A 25,028-nucleotide genomic window follows, 5' to 3' on the forward strand; every position below is an offset into this window, starting at 1 on the left:
CAGCCCTTGGACTGCAGGGTCCCTCCTGGGTTCCATTCTGGCCAACGGCATGTGCCTGAGTTGCAGGTTTGATCCCTGGCCCTGGTTGGGGCTCATGCAGGAGGCAATCAATTGATGTGTTTCCCTCACATCAATGTTTCTCTCTCTCTCCCTTCCACTTTCTCTGAAAAGCAATGGAAAAAATATCCTCAGGTGAGGATTAACAAATATAATAATAATAATATGTTTCATTGTTGTTAGTTCTCCATTAGTTCTCCAAATGCATAGGAAAGCAGGCACCATGGGCCCTAGCTGAGAGGGCCCTGGGGAGGTCTTGGTCCAGTCCGTCTTTAGGTGGTATCCTGCTAATTGAGAGGGAGAAGTATAGGTGGCCTTCTACTGAAGGGACTTCCGCAGGAAGTGAGGAAAGTCTGGGCAGGCTTGGGGTACTGAGGGTCCTCAACACAGAGGAGAGGAGCCCTGGAAACAGACTGGATGAAGTGTGTGGGCATGGAGTTTCTAGGAGGGATCCCCTCAGAGCCTTCTGGTCTCTCTATCTCTGGCCGCTGGCCTCTTCTGGAGACCAACATTCTTACCACAGGGTGGCTCCTGCTGAAGGATCAGGCACACCCAAACAATAGCTTTTGGAGTCCCTAGTACCTCATTCTGTAGACTCTGGCTGAGCTGGGAAGGAAGTCAGAGCCACAATCCTTGCCTCACCTCTTGGAATGAATGCCTTGCACCTAAGAGGTCTCTGCCGAGACCAACGGGCTATAGAGTTGAGAAAAGCAATGGCTCACAGCTCAACTCTGTCATTTAAAATAATAGCTGTTGCTTATTGAGCACATATTATGTGCAAGACACCCTTCTAAGCTCTTTACATAGATTGCCTCACTATTAATTGTAGAAGATAAGTAAGTCACAATACCTCGATCTATCCATGTATTAAAGTGGGATATCTATTTCATGTTTTTATGGAAATATTAGAAAGCAGGCCTTCTCAAACATTAATGTGCATATGAGCCAGCTGGGAATCCTGTTTAAATGCAGATTCTGACTCAGATTTGAAGCAGGGCCCAAGATTTTGCCTTTCCAACAAGTTTCCAGGTGCTGCTGCTGCTGCTGGTCCAGGGACCATACTTGGAGCAGCAAGGACTTAGAGCACAGTACTTGGCAGTTGGTAGGCACTCAATAAATACTCTTTAAGTGAATTGACTAAATGAGATTAGATGCAAAATGTTCATAAACTGTAAAGTGCTGTGCAAGTGTATGGAATCATCACTCTAAGACAATAAGGCTGGGAAATCTGTCTGGAAAAGGGCAAACTCCTAGAAAAGTAACTATAGAATAGCACCTTAGAACACTATTCCTGCATCAGACTATCTGGGTGCAAATCCCATCACTCAGCAGGCAGAGCTTGGGCAAGTAATTTAATCTTTTGTACCTCAATTTCTTAATCTATAATATGCAGTGAAATGCCTACCTCACTGGGCTACTATGGGATTTATTGAGATGATACATCAATCTCTTAGCACAGGGCCTGGCAAAGAGTAATAGCTCTATACGTTTTATTTATTATTATTATTTGCCTCCTGGATTTGGGGCGGCCCCAAAGCCCACAGGAGCCTGGTTCTCAGTATTATAGGGGTCAGCACCCAGCTTTATAAGGGCCATGGGACCAATTCCTCTTTCTTCTTTTGTGCCCCTGATATCTCCAATATGTTTAAAGTTATAATGCACATAAAAATCAATTATAATACAGCCACCTCCAAGACAGCAAGAAAGGAAGTGAAGAAGAAAAGCAGTAGGATCTGGTGAGGAATCAAATTGCCAAAGAAAGAGTTTGGGGATTCTGAACCACATCAGGAGGGTTCATATGTCTATAGAGGCACTTGGGGAGTACAAGGGCTGTGAGTAAGGCTCCTGGGTCTATTCCAGTTGGCCCTCTTTCAGCCATGTGACTATGGACAGTAAGCCCTATTCTCCAATGGTTCTAGGTTCTCCTTTCATTGTGTCTAAATTGGGAAAATTGGAGAATTTGGAACCAAGGATCCTCCCCAACTTCTAGAAAGATATTGAAAGACTTTGTCTTGGAGTGGGACCTACACCCAGGCTGTGTGGGATTTCCAGTTTTGAGGTGTCCACTCTTTAGGGGAGGTAAGGGTGGGGCGTAAAAGCCCTAATTCTGGAGTCCAATAGGCGTGGTTTTTATTCTGATTCTGCACAAACTAGTTCTGTGACCTTCAGTGAATGAATTAAAATCTGTGGGCCAGAATCTCCTTCGTGTGTAAAATGTGATTGTAACAATATATAAATGTTTTATGTACATATATAAAGCTATTAGCAGCATCTGATGTGCAGTAGCACTCAATAACCAGTAGGTGTTTTTTTTTTAGCACAGTTTCTGGACTGATCTCAGATTGCTTGAAAATCAGGCTGATACATTCTGAAGGGCACAAGGGAGAGAAGGAGGACGCAGGTGCCCCCGCGTGGTGAGTGCAGTAACTGCAAGGGCAGGACCTTTATTCCAATCTCAGCCTCCTTAGCGAGGGTAGGTGCTCAGTAAGTGCAGCTCTTCCTCAATGCCAGCTCTGTGGCCTTGGGCAAGTTTCCTCAATGGTGACGAGACAAGACGGTTTGGATTAGGTAATCTCTGGGACCCCTCATGATCTGTAAATGTGTCAGGCACCCAATCCAGGTATCCTTTTTCCTAGTGGACGGGATTCAGTTTTCTTTCTGTTCTATGCCTTTCCCTGGCTGGTTATTGGAAATCTTAGCAACAGTACTAACTTCCCCAAATCCTTAGCAGCTTGTGCCCTGTAACCCCACTGTACTCTTATAGACCCCAGCCCCATACACTCGTGTAAGGGAGGGGCTACCAGGGATTCCTCAGACCTGTCCTTGTGTGAACAGCTAGATTTTAGGCTACAGGACCTTCCAGGAGTCTGGAACAGCTCTAGGGGTCTTGACAGCTGCCCTGGGACTATTCAATTTCTTGACTTCATAGCTAAATGGGAAGATTTGCTCTTATCCCACTTGTCCCATAAACTGCCAGGACACCCTAGGTGGAGCTGACCTAGTCAGTTTAACCAACACAACCTTGCAGCATGGGACTAAACTGGGGTCTTAACCTGGGGTATATGGAGAACTTTTCAGAGTTCCAGTGGTGTGCAACATCTCAGGCTGTGTGCACCTTTCTGGGAAAGTGGGCACAGCTTTTGTTATATTTTTAGAGTTGTATGTGACCCCAAAAGTTAAAAAGCCACTACCCCAAATTACAGGAATGACTTACTTCAAGCATTCTCTATGCAGGATCCTGCAGGAAGCCTTGCAAGTGTGTTCCAGTCCCATAACCTGCAGTCCTTGTCAAATTTCAGCACAGCTGGGTAGTGAGGGAAGACACCAAGGTTGTTTGATGGATTTAAGAAAACACACCTGAACTAAAGTATGCTGTCCTATTTGGCGTGGCAGCCATAAAGAACTGAAAATGTTTTCCATCACTTCCGCTTCCTTCGCTGGGATTAGCTTTCAGAGCCTAGAGACCCTTCTTCAATAGCTCTTCACTGGTGGCAAATTTCTATACTTTGAAGGGGCATTCAGAATTAAGACCAGTGACAGAAATTGGTCAAATGATGTAATTATTTGGGGTCCAAAACTAAATGTGGCTAAGAAGCAATAAACCTGGCTCTCTTAGGCTGGTAGGAGCAGGTTCTGGACAGGGAGTCCCAGCTTATTTGCAATGGCTAAAATGCTGGAATGCCTAGTTTCCTAGGTGGCTGCTTCGAGACACAGTGCTCATTTGGATGTGTAGCTTCTGAAACATTTTTAAACATTACTTGGGTCACAAGAAAGGTACTGTTTTCCACTTGGAGAGCATCAACCTGGCGTCTCCAGGAGGAGCACTTTGAAATCTTGGGGCCCTAAGGTTTCATTTTTACCAAAAAGAATGTGTAAGACCCAGTGAGACAGGAGCCACTTTCTTCCAACTCAGAGCTGCTGGCCCAAAGTTGGAGATGCCAGATCTAATTCAGTGTGACTCCAACAAGGTAGAATGATAAATCTAAATGCTTTATGTCTCTAATTGCAATTCATTTCATTTGAGCAAGTCCATCTTCAAGAAGAGACTGCACAAGTGACTACAGCCGTTGCAAGGAGTCTACTAGTATTGTCTACTAGTATTGAGCTTCTGAATTAACTTCTTGCAATCAGATTTACAGATTAGGAATTCGTAACTGCCCAGTGATTAGTTAAAAACCTCTTATAAACCCAGTTGGGGGGAGAGAGAAATCACATGTTGATTTCTAGGTGAAACAGGGCCACCACAGCTGTAGGACAGAAGGCAATCATGGAGAACAGGGGTATGTGTGTGTGTGTGTGTGTGTGTGTGTGTGTGTGTGTGTGTGTGTTCCCTTACCTCAGGAGGAAAACCTCCCCATATAGGGCTATAGCCCGGCCCAAGGGCACCAGGTGCCCTGATTCCTCTGGTCTTGTTAACCCAGAGCACAGCTGTGTGGTCACCTCTCTACAAAACTGAACCCACAATCTCCCAAGCTTCTGCCAGAAGAGTGAGCTAGCAATGCACAAACCCAAAGAAAACTGGACTTTGAAAAACTAGGTCTGTTTCAATGTCATCTTCACTTGGGTTAGTTCTTGTTACTGAATAGTCTTTTTGCAAATGCACTGCCACATTTACTGGAGGAGAGCTAAAAGTCACACTAGAGCCAGAGTAGTATAGGACAGCAGCACTCCCAGGAGGGGGCCAGTCAGAAACGAAAACAAATGTCTAGGGGCAAGGACACCTGGAGGTTCTACTTCCCAGGCTAACCCTTGAAGCTTTAAGGCTGGTCCTTGGTCATGTGATGGCATTTTTGTGTTCTAGCTTCAAGCAGGGCAAGGATACAATCTGAAGAGTAGAGTCTGATGTCAGAAAATGATTAAAAACAATAAAAACCAACCACCTCTACTCCAAAAGCAGCCTTCCAAATGGCTTTCTCATGCACTCAGTATGCTAGTCAGTATGTCAAGTTCTAGGGACTCAGGGCTGGGGGTGGAATCATGCAAGTAACTTGCCCCCCCCCACACACACACACTCAGCTCCATTTAGGGAATGTTCAGTCAATATAAACTTAATTTTCACTGCTGTCAACCCAAGCCAAACATAATCACAGCTAAATCTGCTACTAGTCACCCCCTAAAGGCAATAAAAAATCAAATATGAAGGAGTAATTCTCTCCAATTGTCAAGATGACTTGACCTGTGCTTCAAAAGGTTTTCTCATAGCAAGAGGAGAGACTAAGGGAATGTGAGGGATTTCCATGCTCACTGGCTGCTTCATTCACCATATTAGGCCAGTCATTTATTCTAGCGATGCCATGATTGCTAGCCCTCCCCACCCCCTACATCCTTCCCCCAGCCACTTCCCAACTATCTGGGAACTGCATCCTTTAGAATATCAAAATCGACCTCCTCTGAGGATACATTTGACCTGGGAAAGCAATCAAGTCTGGAGAGCAAGGAGTCTGAAACGAGCTGGATTAGACCATCTGGGCGAAGCACAGTCATGACTATATAAGGTCTTCTGATATTGTATATAATTTTGTCCTCGGAGCCATTCCTAAAGGGAAGTGGCAGTGTTTTCAACAAGGACTTCATCATCAGGGGACATGTGCCTCCCAAGGCCAACATAAATCCTGGGAGGTTTTATTTTTGGTCTTGAAGCTCTTTTGTTCCTCTTTGTTGCTAGAGTTCTCCCTCTGGATGGTCTCTACATTCGATAGGTCTGGCTGGTCCTCGGCAAATTTAAAAGCTTTTCGGATTTGACATAGAATAGTTGTTATAGTTCTGTTTCATTTTCCTGACCTCAAAAATAACAGGGGTGCTGTGAAAAGTCAATTGCCACCAGTTGCCCAATGGGTTTGCCATAAGCCGAGAGAGGCAGGAAGCCACCATAGATAGTTCTGAGCAGGGGTGGATGTTCTGATCTGGGTCTCTTTCCACAGGTTCTGAGTCAGAGGGTGGCCTTAGGACCATTGCCCCCAACCCTCACCCCACTTCTAAGATGAAGCAATCTAGCAGGATTGCTGGAACCTAAGAAGGTGAAGACAAATGGATAAAGGAGACATTTCTCTCTTCTCCCACTGGTGTGGAGCATCACTTGCCCCTCAAGGGGCCTGTTTGAATCAAACCATAAAGGAGAAGTAGAATATGGAAGAACACCTCAGGGTGACCTTCTGGCACACACCTTAACTCAGGTGGATTGGAGACATCACTGCCCCTAAGCTTTGCCTCATGCTCCAGCCCTGCTGTCCCTGAGGGGAGCTCTAAAAATGGCCCCCTTCAGTGGGCATCAACTGTTGGACCAAAGGAACTTCAGTGAATGGTTGATCCAACCCTCTATCAGGAAACCAAAGCCTAGAGATTACCTGTCAAGGTCAAAAACTAGTCAGTGGCAGGGCCAGGGTGAGTGTTCCTTTCAGCAGTCACCATCACATACAGAGGAAGACCTGGCCAGCTGCCGAAAATGAGGGAACGAAGAAAATGATTTTAGATGCAGCCTGTGAGTGGATGGGGGAAGGGGCCTCCGTGGCTCAAGATTGCCTTGCAAAGGGCAGCAGAGAACCTCCCAGGAAAGACGCCTGAGGGAGGAGAAGGGAAAGAGGAGTACAGATAAATTTATTAGTTAAATACTGATTTTACAGCCATTTCACCTTAAGACAATGTTAACAGGTTTGTGGGTTAGGGAAGGTATATGAGGGTGGCCTTCATGAAAGAAAATAATGTAAATGATGATTAAAACATAATCTGGGTTTAGAGATATTCTCTGCTACAGCCTGTAGGATTTGGGGGTGGGGGGCTGGGTGTTTCAGGGTAGGACATGGTAAGGCCACAGTCTGCGACAGCTCTGCTGTTAAGGATGACACGGGAGGAGGAGTCTGTGCACCCCAGTGTCATGGGCAGAAACAGCAATGTAGAGACGAGAAAAAGGCTCATTCCAGACCAGCCCAGAGAGCCCTCAAGGCCCCGTCGGTGTCTTCTCTTAGCGGTCATCCTCTCTCTTTCCATGAGTCGTGTTGTGTGTGCTTTGAATTTATGTTGCAAAATCCTTAGCTTTTCGCCTCTTGGACAAGACATTTCTGCTGGAGAAAGGATGCAGGTGCGGGCACTCTGCACCCCTCGGCCCAGAGGCACATCTTCGCAGAACAGAAGTAGCTTCAGCAAGATCCGAGCACCAACAAGTCAGAATCCATGGAAAGCCCTGCCCCCATCTCATGCGGGCCCAGCCCCGGCCAGTGTCCACCATCAGCCCCACCAGAGGGATCTCAGGTCTCAGGTGAGTGTTGGTCAAACTGGCTTTAGCAGCAGAACCTCTTTTGTTCTCATTCAGAACACCCTGTGTGTGATGGGGTGAAGGATTTTGGGGGGCAGGCGTGTGGGGCTGCTGTTCAGCTAAACTATGGAGCTCCTGTTTCACTGAGGGGAGAGCTGAATCAGTGGAAGGGATTTTTATTTTCAGAGGCCTTGGGGTGAAGAGAAGGATCGCAAAGGAATGAGGTCGTGAGCTGGGGAAAGGAACGTGGCGGAGGCGAAGTTGCCAAGTTGCAATTTTGTGGAAGCCATACTGCGTGGTGGGTGAGGCAGCCTCTCCGTCTCCCCACAGAGCACCCAGTAACACGGGTGGGACACCCAGCGTTTCTGGAGTCAAGATTCATTATGGAGGGATGCAGGGGTGTGCTGAGCCTGAAGGGGAGTGTTGGGCAAGGGCAGGAGCTGCCCCGAGGGGCCTGTCACACCCACAGGCACATTGATGCCCTGGATCAGGCTGGAGCAGGGGTCCCAGCATCCTGCCCCTCTACCCGCCCTCAGATCCCGGTGCTGGGAACACCACGGAATGACCATAATCCTAGGCCACAGCGATGGAAAGGTAGAGAAGGACATCTCATCTCTTGTCATGTGGAGTGGGGCAGGTAATGAGAAAGAAGTCTCTAACTCCACAAAAGGGACTTGAGGGTGCTCCTACGAAGGGTGGATGCTTCCAGGTCAGAGTCTGGGCTCTTCCCAGCCCCATCTGGAAAAGGCAGCTGATAAAATCCTACACCCACTTCCCCTAACCAAATCATCGACTTCAAGTTTCTTCCCAGTGGTTCTTCTGGAGTCATTCCCGGACAGAGCAGGCCGGCCGCTAGAGCCGGAGCCTCACGTCTGCTGTCTCTAAGTCTGTGCAGGAATCTGAGGAGGGAGGGAGGTGACATTATGCAGTGATTATGTCCCCGTGACTGTCAGCCAAGGCCAGGCTGTTCCAAGGGTCCTGCTTGGAGCTGGCCTGCGGTGACTGGCTGACAGAGGACGCGTAGCCTTGTGGGGAGAGCTTCAGGGCCGAGAGGACCGGGTGGATGGAGGGCCCGTGGCCAGACATCGCACTGACTGAGAACGTCTGAAAGCAAAGAGTGCAAGATGAGGTCAATGGAGTCACTCCTGGGGGCTCAGGAGGGGAGGTCTGGACTGAAGAGGGGGAGCCCCATTATGAAGATGTCCCCAGGCTGGTTCCCACCCCTAGGAGAGGGATCAGAGGAGCAGAGCCAAAGGACAAGGGCAGGACAAGGGCCCCAGCAGACTTCTGTTTTCTCTACCCTATGCTATGGGATTAAGAGGGTCTGTGACCCATCAGCTGCTTCTGAGCAACATGACCCAGTAGAGGCTGTGACTATTCTGGTTTCTCTGAAGGCCCTGATGGTTACATGAGACATTGGCTACAATCTCATCACCATCAGATCTCCACTCAAACAGTAGCTGTCCTTCCCACCCAGAAGGGGCTCCTGGCTCTCCTGGTTCTACAGAACATGCTGCTCTTCACCCCGACAGTAAAAAGCTGGTTAGGACACAGCCTCCCGCAAGTATGGGCGGCGAAGAGGTCAGAGTTAATGGGAGAAGGCAACCAGGAACATCCTGATCCCAAGTGAGGGGAGCCATTGGGGGGGGGGGCAGGGATGCCATCATATCTAAAAGAAGAGAATGAGGGGACTGCCGGTCCATCTTCTGGGCACACGAGAAAGCTGGACCTGCAGCTGGCCCTCATGGAAATGATATCCTGCCTGTGCCCTCCTCACCAACCCCAACCCCCCCACCTTGCATGCCAGGAGGATCCTCCTCCTCCCCTTTCTCCTATTAAAAATCTACCCGTCCTTCAAGGCCAAGGTCAAACCACCCCTCAGGAGACAAGAGGAGCTGCCAAACATTTGTATCTCACAGTTGTGTGTCCAAATCACTGTGGCTTGATTGGATGTGTTGAGATAAATCCCTGCGCAGACAGTCCCTAGCCTCGGGCGGGGCCACCTGGTACTGTGGAACCTACTTCCCCACAGGCAGTCCTGTTCGCCTGCCCAGGGCCGCACCTGGGACATGGAGCTGCTGTGGCCGTAGTGGGACCCCAGCCCGGGCTCTGTCTTGATGGGGCGCATCTCTTCACTGCTGCTGGTGGTTGCGGTGCTGGAGTTGCTGGAAACGCTGCTAGTGGGAGGAAGGCTCTCACTACCCGAAGGACCTGGAATAAGGCAGAGTCAGGACACTCAGACCAGGGGCAGGGACAACTGGGATGGCAGTCCTTTGAGACAGCCGGGGTAGGGCCATGGTAATGGCTTATTTCCATTTGCTGGGGAGAGAAGCAGGGATCCTTCATCGGTGGAGGGCAACAGTTCCCAAAATGAGATTTTCAAGGGAACTTTTTTGAAATGACAGGCTCATCACCCCTTATCCCGAACCCCTTGAGGCCACAGTTGTTTCAGGATTCAGAACTTTTTTGATTTAGAAAAGGCATAGCCTGGCCAGCATGGCTTAGTGGTTGAGCATTGACCTATGGTCCAAGAGATCGCAGTTTGATTCCTGATCAGGACACATGCCTGGGTTGTGGACTCGATCCCCAATAAGGGGCATGCAGGAGGCAGTCGATCAATGACTCTCTCATCACTGATGTTTCTATCTCTCTCTCCCTCTCCCTCTCCCTTCCTCTCTCTGAAATCAATAAAGACTTTTTTTTTTTTTTTTTTTTAAGGGGTATATATTATACATTGTAGAACACCTCCAGGGAGGTCTAGGACAACACCCATATAGAAATACATTAATAGTTCTACAGCAAAACATGAATATTCACAAGTGGGGCAAATAAAAGACTATAAATAGCCTGTGTCTGTTCAGATTAGGTTTTGCTGCCAAATCTAGCTCCCCAGAATTTGAATTTCCAATAGGGAATTGTACACCTGAACCAAATGCCTGCTCTCCCTGTTACAGAGACATGTAAGGAAATGGAGTTACCAGGGTGGGGTGGGGGTTATTTTTAAACAGTGGGGAAACAGGAGGAAGGAAGGGGACCACTAGGGTGAGACACTGAAAGGTCTAAGAAGACAGGACTGCCAGAGGGTAAGCCACTGCTGAATCTGGAAAAGGACAGCTGTGGTCGTGTTCTTGGTAGTGGAAAGGGGAGATTATCTGGCTCTGCAAGATGAACTTTCCATCAGGTCAGCTGAGCAGTGAACTCTTTCATTTGGTAGCTGTACTGAGGAGATAACGCTTGTGGATGGAACGTCAGTAGTCCTCCGTCCTAATCTATAAATTGATACAGCAGGGTGGTATAATTTCTTTTTTAATCCTCACCCAAGGACATGCCTTTTTATTAATTTTAGAGAGAGAGGGAGAGAAATATCGATGTAAGAGAGAAACATCCATCAGTTGCCTCCTACATGCACCCCAACTGAGAACCCATAATCTAGGTCTATGCCCTGACTAGAATTGAACCACAACTCCAACCGAGTCACCCAGCCAGGGCAGGGCTGGTATCTCAAACAGCATTTGGACCCTGAAGTGTAAAAGCTTGGGTTTTCATTCTGGATCTACCTACCCACCCACAGCTGTATGGTTCTGGTTAAGTCCCTGCCCTCTCTGAGCCTCAGCTTGCTTGCTTGTAAAATGTGGATAATAAGTGAGGTCTCATGGGGGGTCAGTGAGAGACCATTTGTGAAGAAACTTTCTAAAGTACAAAGTACTACATGATGTTAATTATACACTAGCTTATAGATCAGTCTGTTGTGAACATGACTAATGGGGCCCTGTCCTAGATCCCAAAGATGGAGGGACTACGTAGTGTTCCTTTCTCTTTCAGGCCCTCGACCAGTCCAGCTGGCCCACTCTAGCCCTTGTGACTGGCAATGATCAGGCCACAGCTTGACTACAGCCTGCTTCAAAAACTCCAAATATGTCCCATGGTCATGCTACTTTTATACTGGGTTACTCATTTTGTCCTGAAAAGCTGGGGACGAACAAGGCTAACTTTACACCTTGACTACTTGGGTTGGCTCTCCTAACTAAGAACACATTCTCACACATTCCAAGGGCTACAGACTTACTTATATAGTTACACACAGCTCTTTTCCTCACCTGCTGGCGTCTTAGATTTGTTAAGGTTCTTGGGCTTCCGTTTTCTGGTTTGAATCCCCTCTTTCCTCATCGCAAGAGGCCTGGGAACCTAGGGGATTACAAGCCAATAGATATGGTTTTCCATTTGTACATGATCAGCTACAGCATTTCAACACACACACACATACACACACAATGGGAAGACAACCTCTGTGCAATTCCTCTATAAACCTTGGAGCTGAGACTAAATTCCTGCCAAGAAAGAAATCAGTTCTATTTTTTTAAAACATATTGAGCACCTTTATTACATACTGGGTATTATACTAGACCCTGAAGAAACAGAGACTGGAGGACACAGATCCTTCCCTGCAGAGGTTCATGTTTAGTGGGAATGACAGAAAACTAGAAAATAACCAGACTCATAGGTGACGGAGGAGAACTCCGTCCTGGGTTGGGGAGGAGGGGAAGTGGCACGTGAGCCTATCAAGGGAGGCTTCGCTGAAGAGGTGACATCTGAGTTGAAAGAGGTTGTAGAGTAGACGGGCAGGTGTTTCAGGCAGCAGGCACAGTGTGTGCCACACCTTTCACTCATCAGCCACATCAGAACACTGTGAGAGTGGAGAGGCGGTGCTCTTCTTAATCATGCCAAGAAGACAGGCACAAGGCGGGACAGTCCCAGTGAGTGAAGATGTAGATGCTCTACTTAGAGCAGCTCTTCATTGCATTGAATCTGACTGGAGCCAATGGTGGTGTTTCCATGGGAGCAGCAAAAGATTATGCTGGAGAGACTGACCTGCGGCCAGATGCTCAGATAAACTGTCTGAGGACAATACTTTTATCCCATCTGACTTCTCATAAACAAGCAGTGACCGTCAGGTGTCACTCACAGCGGCCTATAAACAAGTGTCTGGGGAGCAAGCCTGCATCCTTGTAGTCTTTTAAAACAGTGCGCCTTCCCCACATCTGGTTTCTTTTAGGCCTGGTCAATGACAGCTTTTAGCCCCTGGTCTATGCTTGTCTCCCATATGGGACTAATGAAGACCACACCTGCAAATACTGAAAGAAAAGCAATCACCACTTCAGAGACGTGAACACGGAACAGTTAAGAGATGTGCATCGGAGTCCATGAACTTGAACTTGCCTGCCAGTCACTGGGAGTCACAGCGTTCCCACTTTGGGGGAACCTGTACTCAGGCCCTCGTACAGCCTGTCCTGACTTCAGAAGAATCTTGCCCTCTTCTTTATCCCCACCCACCTCAGTACTTGTTTTTAAATTGTGGTAAATACACATAACATAAAATTTACCCTTAACCATTTTTAAGTGCACAGTTCAGTAGTGTTAAGTACAGTCACAATGCTGTGTCGCCATCACCACCATCCACCTCCAGAACACTTTTCATTTGCAAAACTGAAACTCTGTACTCATTAAATAACTCCCTATTTCCCCTTCCCCCTGCCCCAGCAGCCACCATTCTACTTTCTGTCTCAGAATTTGACCACCCTCAGTACCCTGTGTAAGTGGAATCATAGAGTTTGTCCTTTTGTGACTACCTTGTTTCACTCAGCACAATGACTTCAAGGTTGCCCCATGTTGTAGCGTGTGTCAGAATTTCCTTCCTTTTAAAAGCTGAGCAATATTCGATTGATTCTACACACCACATTTTGCTTACTCACCCCTCATCAATGGACATACGGAGTGCTTCCCCCTTTGGGCTGTTGTGAATAATGCAGCTATGAATTTGAGTGTATAGATATCTGTTCAAGACCCTGCTTTCAATTCTTTTCGAATATATACTCAGAAGTGGGACTGCTGGGCCATATGGTAAGTCTACTTTTACGTTTTTCAGGACACAATCTTTTTAATACCCTCATAATATTTCTCTATGTCTTTTTTGTTGTTGTTGTTTACCACTCCCCTATTGAAGAACAATAGTTTCTTTAACCATTTTCCTCCTGGACGCTTTTTCTCCATTTTTACTATTACAATGACTCAACAAACATCCTTGTATACACTTCTTGAAGAAACAAGTGTATTTTCTTATAAATGTTCTAAACTATATTTAACCATTTTTTTGCTCATTATAACATGAAAACATGCATGAGATTAAGTTAATAACATCCACTCCCAGCCCACTACCATCCTGTCCCCATGACGCAACTGGAGTAATAGCCTGTGTTCCTCACATTTTAAAAAATTCTCAAACATGTGCACATGTACATATCTATACATATATTGATGTGTATACTCATCCATCCTTCCATCTGTGTGTTTCTAATGTACCCTCACCTCCACAGTATGGGGTCATACTATGTATATATTTCTCTGCAATGTGTTTTCCCATTACTCCAAGTAAAGATATATTCTTTTTTAATTTCTGTGCAACTGTCTACATTATAGGATGTGACATAACTTATTCAACCATTCCTTGATGAGGCTTGAAGATTGTTTCTAGTTTCTGCCAGTACAAACACTGCAGCAATAAATAATTCAAACATCATTATGTACTGATTCTTTTATTGTTTTATAAGCTAGTTTCTCAAAAGTAGAGCTGCTACATCAAAAGCTATGTGTTTTTACACTTAGGAAGTACTGCTAGTTTAATTTCCTGGAAGAATATCTGTAATAATTCACATACAAATCAACAATGTACAGTATGCAAGTATCTGTTTCCCCAAATCCATACCACAGCTACATGTTATCACACATTTTAATTTTTGCCAAACACACAGGCAAGACTGGGAACCTCAAGGTTGTCTTATTTTACATTTCCCTGATTTTTAGTGAGGTCCAGCCCCTCTGCACATGTTCAGTGGCTATCTGAGCTTCTGTGAATTGTCTGTTTATTTCTTTTGGGAAATGAGGGAAGATTGTCATTTTCTTATTATTCTATGGGATCTCTTTTTTGTTTGTTTTGCTTGTGTTGTCTTAGTTTATCCTATATTTGAACAAGTAAGACATGCACCATCTAAAAGGCACAAAGGGGGCACACAGTGAAAAAAGTGTCCCTCCAACTCTCCTGTTGCTTTTCCTACGGGCAACCCACCTACATGCTACCAGTTTCTTATGTATACTTCCAGGTGTTCTATGTGTATATAAGCAACTACATATAAATTACACTCTTCCTCTTTTTTCATAAAAACGGTGCCATACTGTGCACAATATTCTACACTGACTTTTTGCAGCACTGTATAATGGAGATTGTTGCAAATAAGAACATAAAGAACTTTACAATCAAATATATCTGACTTTTATCTTATGGCTTAAGAGTTGAAAATTTGCCTAAGAAGTTCTCCTCTCGCCAACAAGGTTATATAAATACTATCCCCAACATTTTCTTCTAGTATTTTTATTTTCTCTATTTAAAGATGTTCTACATTTCATATCCTTAATTCTCCCAAGTTTATTTTTGGTTTTGGTAGAAGGTGGAGGTCAAGCTTTGCTTTTGTTTTACAGATTTTATCAATACAGTTATTCTTAAGCTATCTTTTATCCATTTAATACTTCTGAGTCTCCTCATCTATAAAATAGGAATTAGACTTATATAATGTTAAAGATGAAGTCACCAGCAATGTTTCTGCTATAGTATGAAAGTCTGTGTCACCCCCAAAATTCATGTTAGAAACCCCAAGGTGATGGTATTAGGAGGTGAGGCATTTGGGAGGTGATTAGGTCGTGAGGGTGGAGCCCTCATGAATAGGATTAGTGCCCTCAAAAACAGACTCCAGAGAGCTCCTTCATGCCCTGTGCCATGTGAGCATACAAGGAAAAGTCTGTAACCTGGAAGAGGGCTCTCACTCCGCTATGCTGGTGGCCCTGATCTCCAACTTCCAGTCTCCAGACTGTGAGCAATAAATTTCTATTTAGAAGTCACCTGGTCTGTGGTATTGGAGCAGCCTGAATGGACTAATACAGTCTGTACGTCCCTTCCATATCTAAGTATCTTTGCTAAGAAGGAAAAAAAAATTATAGTCAAAGGGAGGAAGACAAGTGAGAACTGAGTGATGGGCATGAAAGATCATGGGTGCTGGTCAAGGTGGTCGTCCTGCATGGTGGGTGGGACTACTTACGCCATGGAGCTTCATGTACAGGCCGCAGGCGTTGCACACGGGCTCGCCCTCTGCGTTGCGGCGCCACAGCGTGGTGGTGGTGGTCTGGCAGTTGGCGCAGGAGAGGCCCACTCGGCGGGATGCAGACTGCAACACAGGAGACAAACCCTTCAAGTCCAAGTAAAAGGCAGGCGCTGCTGCTTCTCCCTCACGGGGAGTGCTGCAGGGCTGGGAGGGGGCACAGGCCATAACAATCCTGGTTAGTGAGCATCTCAGACCAGCCATAGCGCCAGGGTCTCCCTTGCCCTGAGCCACTCCTGGGGCGGGGGAAATGTCTGATGTGGGGAAAGAGTGAATCCTAGTCCTAACTGTGGCTTTAGCAGCGTAATGAGCCATTCCACATCAGGTGGAAATCCCAGTGGGTACTGGGCACTGGAAGCAGAACAGCTTCTCCCAAACTTAGAATTAATGTGGTTTTCAGGTGCCAGGCACAGTGGCGGGTGAGGATCTATTGTATCCAAGCATCATCAGAGACTGGATGGGTTGTGGGACCTCAAGAAAGGGAAACCTCAAGGTTTATCGCCTCTCTTCTTCCCTCCCTAATGTACATGAGAGCCAGTATCTATTGGGCAAAATCAAACTGTCGTAAGAAAAGACCACAGAACCAAGAACCAAAAACAGCTCAGTTCCCAACTCTTCCTCAGCCACAGGGCCCAGTGGCTTTGGGTTGATCAACTGGAAATAGGGTACGTAGCAATGTATAAAGCAGAGTCGACCTTCCTCATGGAGCTGACGGGAGCACAGGGGACGTACAGGGCTTCCTGGACTGGGGGCCCGGAAGTCTGGACTCACTCACAGGTGGCTGCAGGCAAGCCATTAGCTTTTCTGAGCCTCCCTTTTCACTGCTGCATAATTAAAGGCGTGAATTAGATGTTCTCGTGAAGATCAATAAACAGAAACCTCGTTTAAATTGAAGTTGGGAGGGCCTGTAAGGGGAGCTCTCCTGGGGTACCACTCATCATCAGTTTACCCCAAACAGGAAGAGACATATTTTCCATCTCCAACAGGAAGATGTTTTTCTACGCTGCTGCAGCAGGTAGAAAGAGGGTCTTCTCCTCCCCCCACAAAACTGTTACAACTCAGCCAATGAAAAGCCACTACACTTCCAGCTCCCAATTTCCTCCAATGGACTCTGAGTTTACAACAGCCCCTCTGAACGCCCCCTTTCCTCTCTAAAAGAATGTTCTTCTCCTTTGTCATCTGGACTTTGCATGGTTCGCCATTGGACCACATGTTCTGAATTATGTATCTTTGTTGTTCCAGAAAAAACTCATTATGCTGGAGAAATATCTGGCTATTTGTTCAAGGTCCACAGTCTGGAACAACCTGGTAGCTCAAGCTAGTTAGAGAGGTGTGAGACATTACTATGTAGCCTCCACCCCTCCAAACCCTCAAACCATATCTTCAAAAAGATGACTTAAAATTCAAAATTCAAAAAACCAGGAAATTTCCCACCAAGGTAGGAGCCTTGAAGCCAGGTGCTGAGAGGAGAGAAACGTGTCCCCCACTCTAAGGCTGTTGGACTTTTGTGGTCGGGGCACTTGCTTACCAGCCGGCGCTGGGGCTTGATGAGGGGCCGGTTGATCCCGTTCATCTTGTGGTAAAGGCCACAGGCGTTGCACAGGTAGTGCCCTGTCCCATCCCGCCTCCAGAGTGGAGTGGACATGGCCCCACAGTTGACACATTCTCTGCCTTCCGAGAAGTCATCAAACATATCTACTGGGTGGGAAATAACACAGAGGATTAATTCTTTCTTTATTCCCATTAACCTCATGACAGAAAATCGAGAGAACAAAGAAATAATGCCCTTTCCTTGCAAGGAGTGAAGGATGTATCTCCTTGGGGCCTCACTCTGACCTCAACCCCTGGGGGATCTATCTGCTCAGAGGACTGTCATAGGAAGTGGGCATTTTTACTCTCAGACATCCCGACACAGCAGAGCTCTCCTTAGTCAGGAGAAAGGAAGAGAGTCTGGCAGCAACCACCAGCAGCCTGATTTTAGTTCCTCATCTCTCCTTCAGAGCTTGTAACCCTGACAGTCTCACCTAACACTCAGTTCCACTCCGACCTTCTGTCTCTCTTTTTTCCCTTTCAAAATTGAGACTCCTTTTTCCCTCTGAATAAAAATAATAAATATTTACTTCAGGAAAATTAGAAAACACTAAAATGTGTAAAAAAAAATAAATCATTTGTAATCCTGTAATTTGAAGATCAACGATGTTATTAGCATTTTGTTCTATTATATCCTTTGAAATACTGTATTTATATTGATCTATATTTTTGCCTGGTTGAGGTCGAGCTGTATAATTTTGAGCCTGCTTTTGCACTTAATACCAAAGCCTTTTCCCACATTAAAAGTCTTTGTAAGCTCATTTTAAGTGCAGTATAAGATCCCATCATGTAAGTGCCATCCTTTAACTATTGTCATTGATTTTTATTTAATTGTTACCCAGTTTGATTTTTGTTTTGTAAACATTGCTCATTTTGTACACAAATATTAGCATTTCTGGTTATTTCTTAGGATACTCCCCTAGAAGTAGAATTAATGAACTAAAAGGGACTACATTTTTTGAAAGTTTTTGAAATTTTCAAATTTTCCCTGCAAAAAAAGTCTGAAATTCATTTTTCTCATTTCAATATACCCGTATAATATTCTGTATCACAACTTGACATATTTTCTTGCTTATTGGTACATAAAGTAAAGGTACATATTATAGCAATGCTGAGAGTTGATCACACTTCCACAGGAAAGTTGCCTTCATTTGTCACTCATTCACCTTCTCTCCCCCCACCCCGATTACCTTTACCTTCTACTCAACAGAACTTTACAATTGCTAAATTCCACTCATGTCCATTTCCATTGCCGTGGTGAAATCAGCTGGGCCACTTTTGTTATCCCTTACAATCTACATAAAGCCTGGCTCAGAACTTGCCAGAAGTCTCTCTGACTCCATGTACACTGCTTCTTATTTTGAAAAATGTTTATTATCTTTTCCAAATTTTCTGTCCCCAAATATAGCTACCCTGGTGTCTAGATTGTTCTTGTCCTACTACCAGAGGCAAGAGTGGATTCTTCTCTAGTAAATGACGGGGGGGGGGGGGGGGGTTTGGAGGGGAGGGTTTTTAAACACGCTCACTCTCCATCAGGGCCCAGCCCTGGGATTTAAGGTTGCACATTCTGCTATTTCTGTGACCCCGATACCTGCTCTAAGGGAACAGTGGGCTGAAGAAGGGGATGGCCCTCCCCTCAACTCTGGGTATACAAACAGTCATTTGCACCTGCAAACAAGTAGCTGTATGTCCACACCGAGTCAACAATGTGCAGGTGTGAGGGGCTGTTTGCTCAGGCCAGGGAGCTGAGCACACACTGGTCACAAGAGAGGCTATTTTTATACCTGGGTCACACTGAGAACTCTCCAGCAAGGTCACCTGCCTGCACGGCCACACATGAAAAGGAGACTCCAGCGTACAGCTTGCTTCCCCAAGCCTGGGGGAGGTGCGGAGCGAGCAACAGCCTGCACGGCACCCTCAACACCGTCGCGGCCACCTCCACCTTCACTCCGAGGCGGCCGTGTACCGCTCTTGTCCAGGCTGGTTAGCCCTGCTCCCTCAGTCTGGGACTTCTCTGAGGGAAACGGAAAAGCCAGGAGAGTTCGCAAAAGGACCTTAGACCAAGGAGTAGCCTTTACAACGTCATCATTTTGTTGGGTGTTTTCAATAAACACTAGATGGCACCAGAGCCTCAAAACTGAGCCAAGACATTGTGTCCTGATATAAAATCAGGCTTGGGAAGGGAGGACCTTTTTAGATCATCTCAACAGTTCCAACCTAGGGCAACCCTCTTATTCTATTTTTTTATTATGAAAAATTTAAACACATTCAACAGTGGGCAGAATATATAAATGAACTTTTATTTAGTTGTCATTCAGCTTCCAACAATTTGTGCCCGCTCCTGTCTCATATACCTCCACCCACTTGCCCATTCTATACAACTGAGAAAACCCCACACGTTCTATCATTTCATTCACAAATATTTCCGTATGTAGTTCTCACAGGTGAAGATCATCATCTTCTTCTAAAGATAAGCAATCTGGCTTCTTTCCTATGTTCCGGTTTATCTAAAGAAGGTTCCAGAGACAAAAATCTCATAATCCGTTTCTCTTCTTTCCTCTTCACACTGTTTTATATGTGGGGAAGGAATCTCACTGAAGAAGCCACCCTAGCAATCGAATCCTAGGTTTCTCTGCTGGTTGCTGGCCTTATGCTGCTCTGAGAAGCCAACACCAACGTTTGCCTTAGAAACTCCTTCACGCTTGCCTCACAGAATGGGTTACACAGTCAACCAAGTATTTTACCAGCCAGGGAAAAGCATTGGAGGTCAGCAAATATGTATTTGTCACCAACAAATATTTACTGTGCATCTGCTATTTAAGCACTCTGACAGATGTCACAGGAGTTAAGAGGGAAGGCTTACTCTCAGAATGCTTAATGACCTGCTTGGGCAAATTGAGCCAGAATATGAACAAAGAATAACAGTGTTATTCGACTCGTCCTCAGAACATACCTTAACCAAGTCTGGGATTTGGGGGGCAGGAACTTCTTATTTGGGTAGAAAGTGCAGAAGTCCTACTCAGATTGAAAGGTCAGGTGTCACAACAGCAGCCAAATGAAATTAACTGAATTGGGAGGTCAAGGCCATGCTCCCTAAGGGTGCCCCATTACACATACCATGTCTTCCCCACAACCCCCTACACCTTCAAATCTGTACAAGTTTCCATATTTCCTACCAGAAAATTGCCATCCAACCTACTCAGTAACTTTAAATGGTTATTATAAAGATGATGTAACAATAGAGGGAAATGCTTACCCAACAGGTTAAATTAAAAATGCAGCACATGAAATGCCATGTAAGCAACTTTTGTTAGCTAGTTAGGTTGTATGGACTTTTATATATATATATTTTAAAAAACATATCTTTCTTGATTTCAGAGAGATAGAAACATCAATGATGAGAGAGTCATTGATCAAGCCCACAACCAGAGCATGTGCCCTGACCGGGAATCAAACCCCGATTTCCTGGATCCTAGGTCGACGCTCAACCTCTGAGCCACGCCCAGCTGGGCATGGACTTTTCTTTTTTAAAAAAATTCTGTAATTTCATAATTGTTTATTTTAAAAATCTGATAAAAAAAATAAAAATGAAACAAAAAAATTTTGATCAGATCACCTCAAGCAAATTCCAGTCCACTATGTAGGAAGGGACTATTTTATTCTCTTACATTTGACACATATTTCCCCTCTTTTGGACTGAAGAAAGGAGAGAAAGAAGTTCAAACTCTGCTGCTTAGTACCCAATCTGGGGAAAATGGGAGGTGTCAGGCTGTGAGCCCCAAACCAGCACTAAGGTCTGGAGATGTGTACATTGGTAACAACCACCTCTTATTCCTTCATTAGGAATGCATAGGGTGGAACTTCCTGAGGGCAGTAGGCAGCAGCCTGAAGCCCATTTCTAAACCCGATTTCTAAGGCAGAAGAGCACAGCTATGGCCTTGATTTACGAAAGCCCTGCCCATCTGGTGCTGGGCACCATGGGAATTGGCCTAGCCACTTAGAAGGCAGTGGGAAGCCAGCTCTAGGAAGTGGGTCAGCATCACCCACGTCCAGAGGAAAGACTTGTAATAATAGTTGTGAAGTACTTTGCAAATAAGAGGAAAAACTCAAAACAATGGCTGTAAAGTGCTTTGCAAACACCAAATGAGATAACAATGATGGATTATTGTTCGGGTTGGAGGGATTGGGAGGGAGTAGGGAAGACCAGGGACTAACTTTGGTGTGCTGGGTTATGGGAGGAGGGACTAGACAAAGGAGCTAGGAGATCTGGGGGTCTGACCTTTTCTCAAACCACTGGGCCATGCTCAGAATTATAAGTATCTATCGCTCTCAGACTTGGGCTAAATTTGAGACTGCAAGCAGGGGATGAACTGGCAGCAAGGTTGACAATGTATATGGGAGAGGTCTCACAGCTGCTGCTCATGGGAAATATTAATTAATGATTAGCAACCAAAAGCACAAAATGAATTGAGACCTTACCCCAAGAGTGGGGCTCTAACTCCTCACTTCCATCTATGCCCCACTAGAACAAATTTTCTTTTCTCAAAGAGGGAAACAAACTCAGCCTGACTTCTTAGGCCTCCAATTTAGAATGGGTCTTCCAGGGAATTAAGGCAGATGACTCCCACCCAAGTGCCTGAAAGAAAAATGTGGGCCTGCAGGTTGAAGGATCCCACCCCTGACTTCCTCACAGAGGACTGACGCAATCAAGGCAAGGACTTCGACCTCTCCCCTGACCTGCTCCATCCATCTTGGGGAACCACCCACAGGCAGGGGTAAGCTAGTGAGGGCTGGGAGAAGGAAAGGCCAAGAAGGGAGAGAACTCAGAGGCCAGGGTCATGGTTGGCAACACCCACTGGGCGCTGCGCAAAGGCTGGATTTGTCTCCTGACTACTGGCTGAGACACTGCCGTGAGTGCCAGCCCGCTGGGTCAGTGCCTCAGAGCCTGGGTCTGCTCTGCTGCAGAGGCACCCCTCAAGCCTCTCCTCATTTGAGGGGCTTCCTCTTGCTAGGAAAAACTGGAGCCCATAGTGGAGTGGCACCTCCTCTCCTTCACCTTCAGATGCTGAGGGTATCTGGTCTTAGGCCATCTACTGTTTCGGGGAGGGGGAGGCACTGAAGCCCAAACATCGGCTGTGTGTCTGCTCTGCTTGCCCCTGTGAAAATGCTGGACATAAATATGTATTAGACAAAACCGGGGTAAAATCCCTGCCCAGAGTTGTTTTGGTATAGCTGGGGATATATACCTCAAAACAAATAATTATATTCAATGTGATAAATTGCAACGGCGCCTGGGCTGTATCACTAGCCCCCACCCCAGCTGTCCCGGATCACTGTGCAATCTATTTGGGGAGGCAAGACATACAAACACAATGGAAATTGCCCATGCCCAGGGCAGATAGCTATTCAATGCTACAAAATAGAGGCCAGAGAGGATCCAAGGCCTGGGCAATGGGAGGGAGGGACCTGCCCAGAGACCTCCCCAGGAGTCAAAGGGTCTTCAGGAACAAAGTCTCTAGCCCCACCCATATGTCCCTTGCTGAACCCCAGCCCAGAGTCCCATCCAAAGTTCACCAGAGATTGTGCATGGACTTCCTGACAGGCCCAGATCTGTCCCCGGGGCTGGCGCCTGGGTCTGGGGCACGAGGAGCAAACAAATCCTGAGGTTTTTCTGGCAGCTCCGGAGCCTTTGGTCTTCTGGGCTTTGTCAGGCCTGGCCTGTGACAGGAGGCTGCCGAGGGGAGGGCAGACACAGCTCAAGCAGCGTCCAGGCTGGCGGGGATCAGAGCGCCTATTTTGGAAGCTCCAGCAGCGGCTGAACAGAAGTGGTTCTTGCCAGGCTGGGCCGGGGTTGCCCGGTGGAGTTTGGGGCCTCTGCGTCTAAGCACTAAAGAACAAAACGCTGGCGGCTCGTAGAGATTATCCAGTGCAATTCCAACAGTTTCAGGAGATGCAGGAGATTTTTAGAATTTTACAAACAAGGACACTGAGAATAGTCAATATGAAATATTTAGCACAAGACGTTTTTTAATGGCCAATGGATAACATGACAGATCTTAAACTTTTCTCCAGGTGAATGTTGTAACTGTACTGGAAATAAATTTTCACACCTCTCTCCCTCCCTCCGCCTCTCTCTCTCTCTCTCTCTCTCTCTCTCTCTCTCTCTCTCTCTCTCTCTCACACACTCACACACACACACACACACACACACACAAAGAAGCAAGGACATTCTGAAAGGAAGGGGAAAAGCACCAAAAACGAGGGAAGGAGGGAGTAGGAGGGAAAGAAAAAAGAGGTTGAAGAACAAATGACAGATTGGAGGAAAATATTTATAGCATGTTGCCAAGAGTTAAGAACTCCTAACATGCTAAGAGAAATTAAGAGGAGAAAGATGAGAGAAGACTCCACTCGGCCAGCAGGGCCCTGTCATTGAAAGAGCTATGGAAAGAGTCAAGCAGCTGTCCCTCCTTTCTGTGGACCAACTGCTCCTCCCTTGAAGCTCTACGAACTCCCAAATACCTACCTCCATTCATACTGGGTTTGTGTTCATAGCAGGGGCAGAGTGAGAGGTTGGCCCAGGAGGAGAGGCAACAGAGGAGGGTTAACATGGTTCAGAAAAGTTAAGTCTTGCTCAACAAGTAGCAGAGCTGGGATTTGAACCCAGAGTGATTTGGGCCCAGAGTCCCACCGGCTCCTGCCTGTAAATAGATGACTTGACCGTGCTGTTAGGGACCCAGTGCCTTCCCCAGCAGCAGACAGTGCCAACATGATCAGTTCAAAAATCAGTACATAGACGATAGCTTAGGGTCATGATATGACATGTCAGTGGCAGCAAGAGCTCTAAGACGTCCAGGACCTAGGATGCCGTTCTCCCAGCTCACCTGATTACAGGGGAATCTGAAGGAATATCCGTTTCCACGCTCTTCCACACACCAGACTGAGAAATGCTTCCTAGCCTTCTCCTTTGCGAAGGCTAGATTTTGAGACCCTCAAGAATAACCACAGGCAGGGGTATAACTACAGCATAAAGATTTCCCCGTGAAATGCAGGGTCACTCACTAGCTCCGGGAGAAGTTTCCTGGCGCTTTACAATTCAAAGTTGATCCTCAGTGACGATTACGTCCTGGGCCTTCTGGGTTGTGCAAGGTCAAGCCCATCAATGAGATGGACCGCTGCATTGCAATGGAAAGTTCTATGGTGTTAGGTACTGAGCATAGGACCTCGTTGGCAAGATCTGGAAATTAAACACACACAGACTCACAGGAGAGGGTCACCAGGACCCTTTCCCACCTGTGATCCATGGGCTGGGACACCGTTTTTAAACAGGCAAATGAACAAAGGAAGGAAGGGACTACTCGATGACTGTGTTGTGTTGTAATTTCTATTTTTTAAACTTTGCCCTACTCATCGATATTTTGTCTTCTCAATGTTTTCACAAGCACTGTTTTGCCCAGCTGTCTCCTTGTCCTCTCTGGGCTTCCTTCCCTGCCTCCCATCCGCCACCATTCAGTGAATAAACCATTTGGGCCCTTCCCTGCAGGACCTTGGGAAGAGCTCGACAGGCTGCTGTGTCCAAAAGGCACCTGTCCTGCAGCCCCCACCCTCCCAAACATGGCACCACCAAGCTCTCCTCTTTTCTGCCACCCCTTGGTGCTAAGAAGGATGCCACATAACTCACCATCCAGAATGAGACACTTCTGAGGAAAAGGGGCCTAGTGCTAATTATGCTGGGACAACAGGCTTAAAATCAGGATGTGTGGCCCCTCTCAGCAGAACTCCGGGTGTAAGGCCTACATCCCTCACATGCTAACTCCCTGTATGTCTCGCTACACACTTGGTTTCTCCCCAACGTCAGCACCTGACTTAGAAGTGGGCTGTCACCACCTCCCAGACAAGGTGCATGCAGAATGCAAGGAAAGAGGTGCATA

General features: G+C 46.4%; 1 protein-coding gene across 2 annotated transcripts in view; it reads right to left on the reverse strand.

Annotated features, from left to right (window-relative positions):
• Positions 1-6,631: 6,631 nt before the first annotated feature.
• GATA4 (GATA binding protein 4) overlaps positions 6,632-25,028 on the reverse strand; it is a 50,991-nt gene continuing 32,594 nt past the window's right edge. The window contains exons 3-7 of one of the 2 annotated variants that reach the window (XM_081136310.1): positions 17,039-17,208; positions 15,451-15,576; positions 11,404-11,491; positions 9,369-9,517; positions 6,632-8,410 (exon numbers count right to left, since the gene is read on the reverse strand). In XM_081136310.1, coding sequence (XP_080992436.1) covers positions 8,228-8,410; positions 9,369-9,517; positions 11,404-11,491; positions 15,451-15,576; positions 17,039-17,208 — 716 coding nt within the window. In that variant the 3' untranslated portion in view covers positions 6,632-8,227. The remainder of the gene's footprint in view (positions 8,411-9,368; positions 9,518-11,403; positions 11,492-15,450; positions 15,577-17,038; positions 17,209-25,028) is intronic. The other variant, XM_081136311.1, reaches the window with a different exon arrangement.

Source organism: Miniopterus schreibersii (genome assembly GCF_964146895.1).
Source record: "Miniopterus schreibersii genome assembly, chromosome: 4".
NCBI classification, from domain to species: Eukaryota; Metazoa; Chordata; class Mammalia; order Chiroptera; family Miniopteridae; genus Miniopterus; species Miniopterus schreibersii.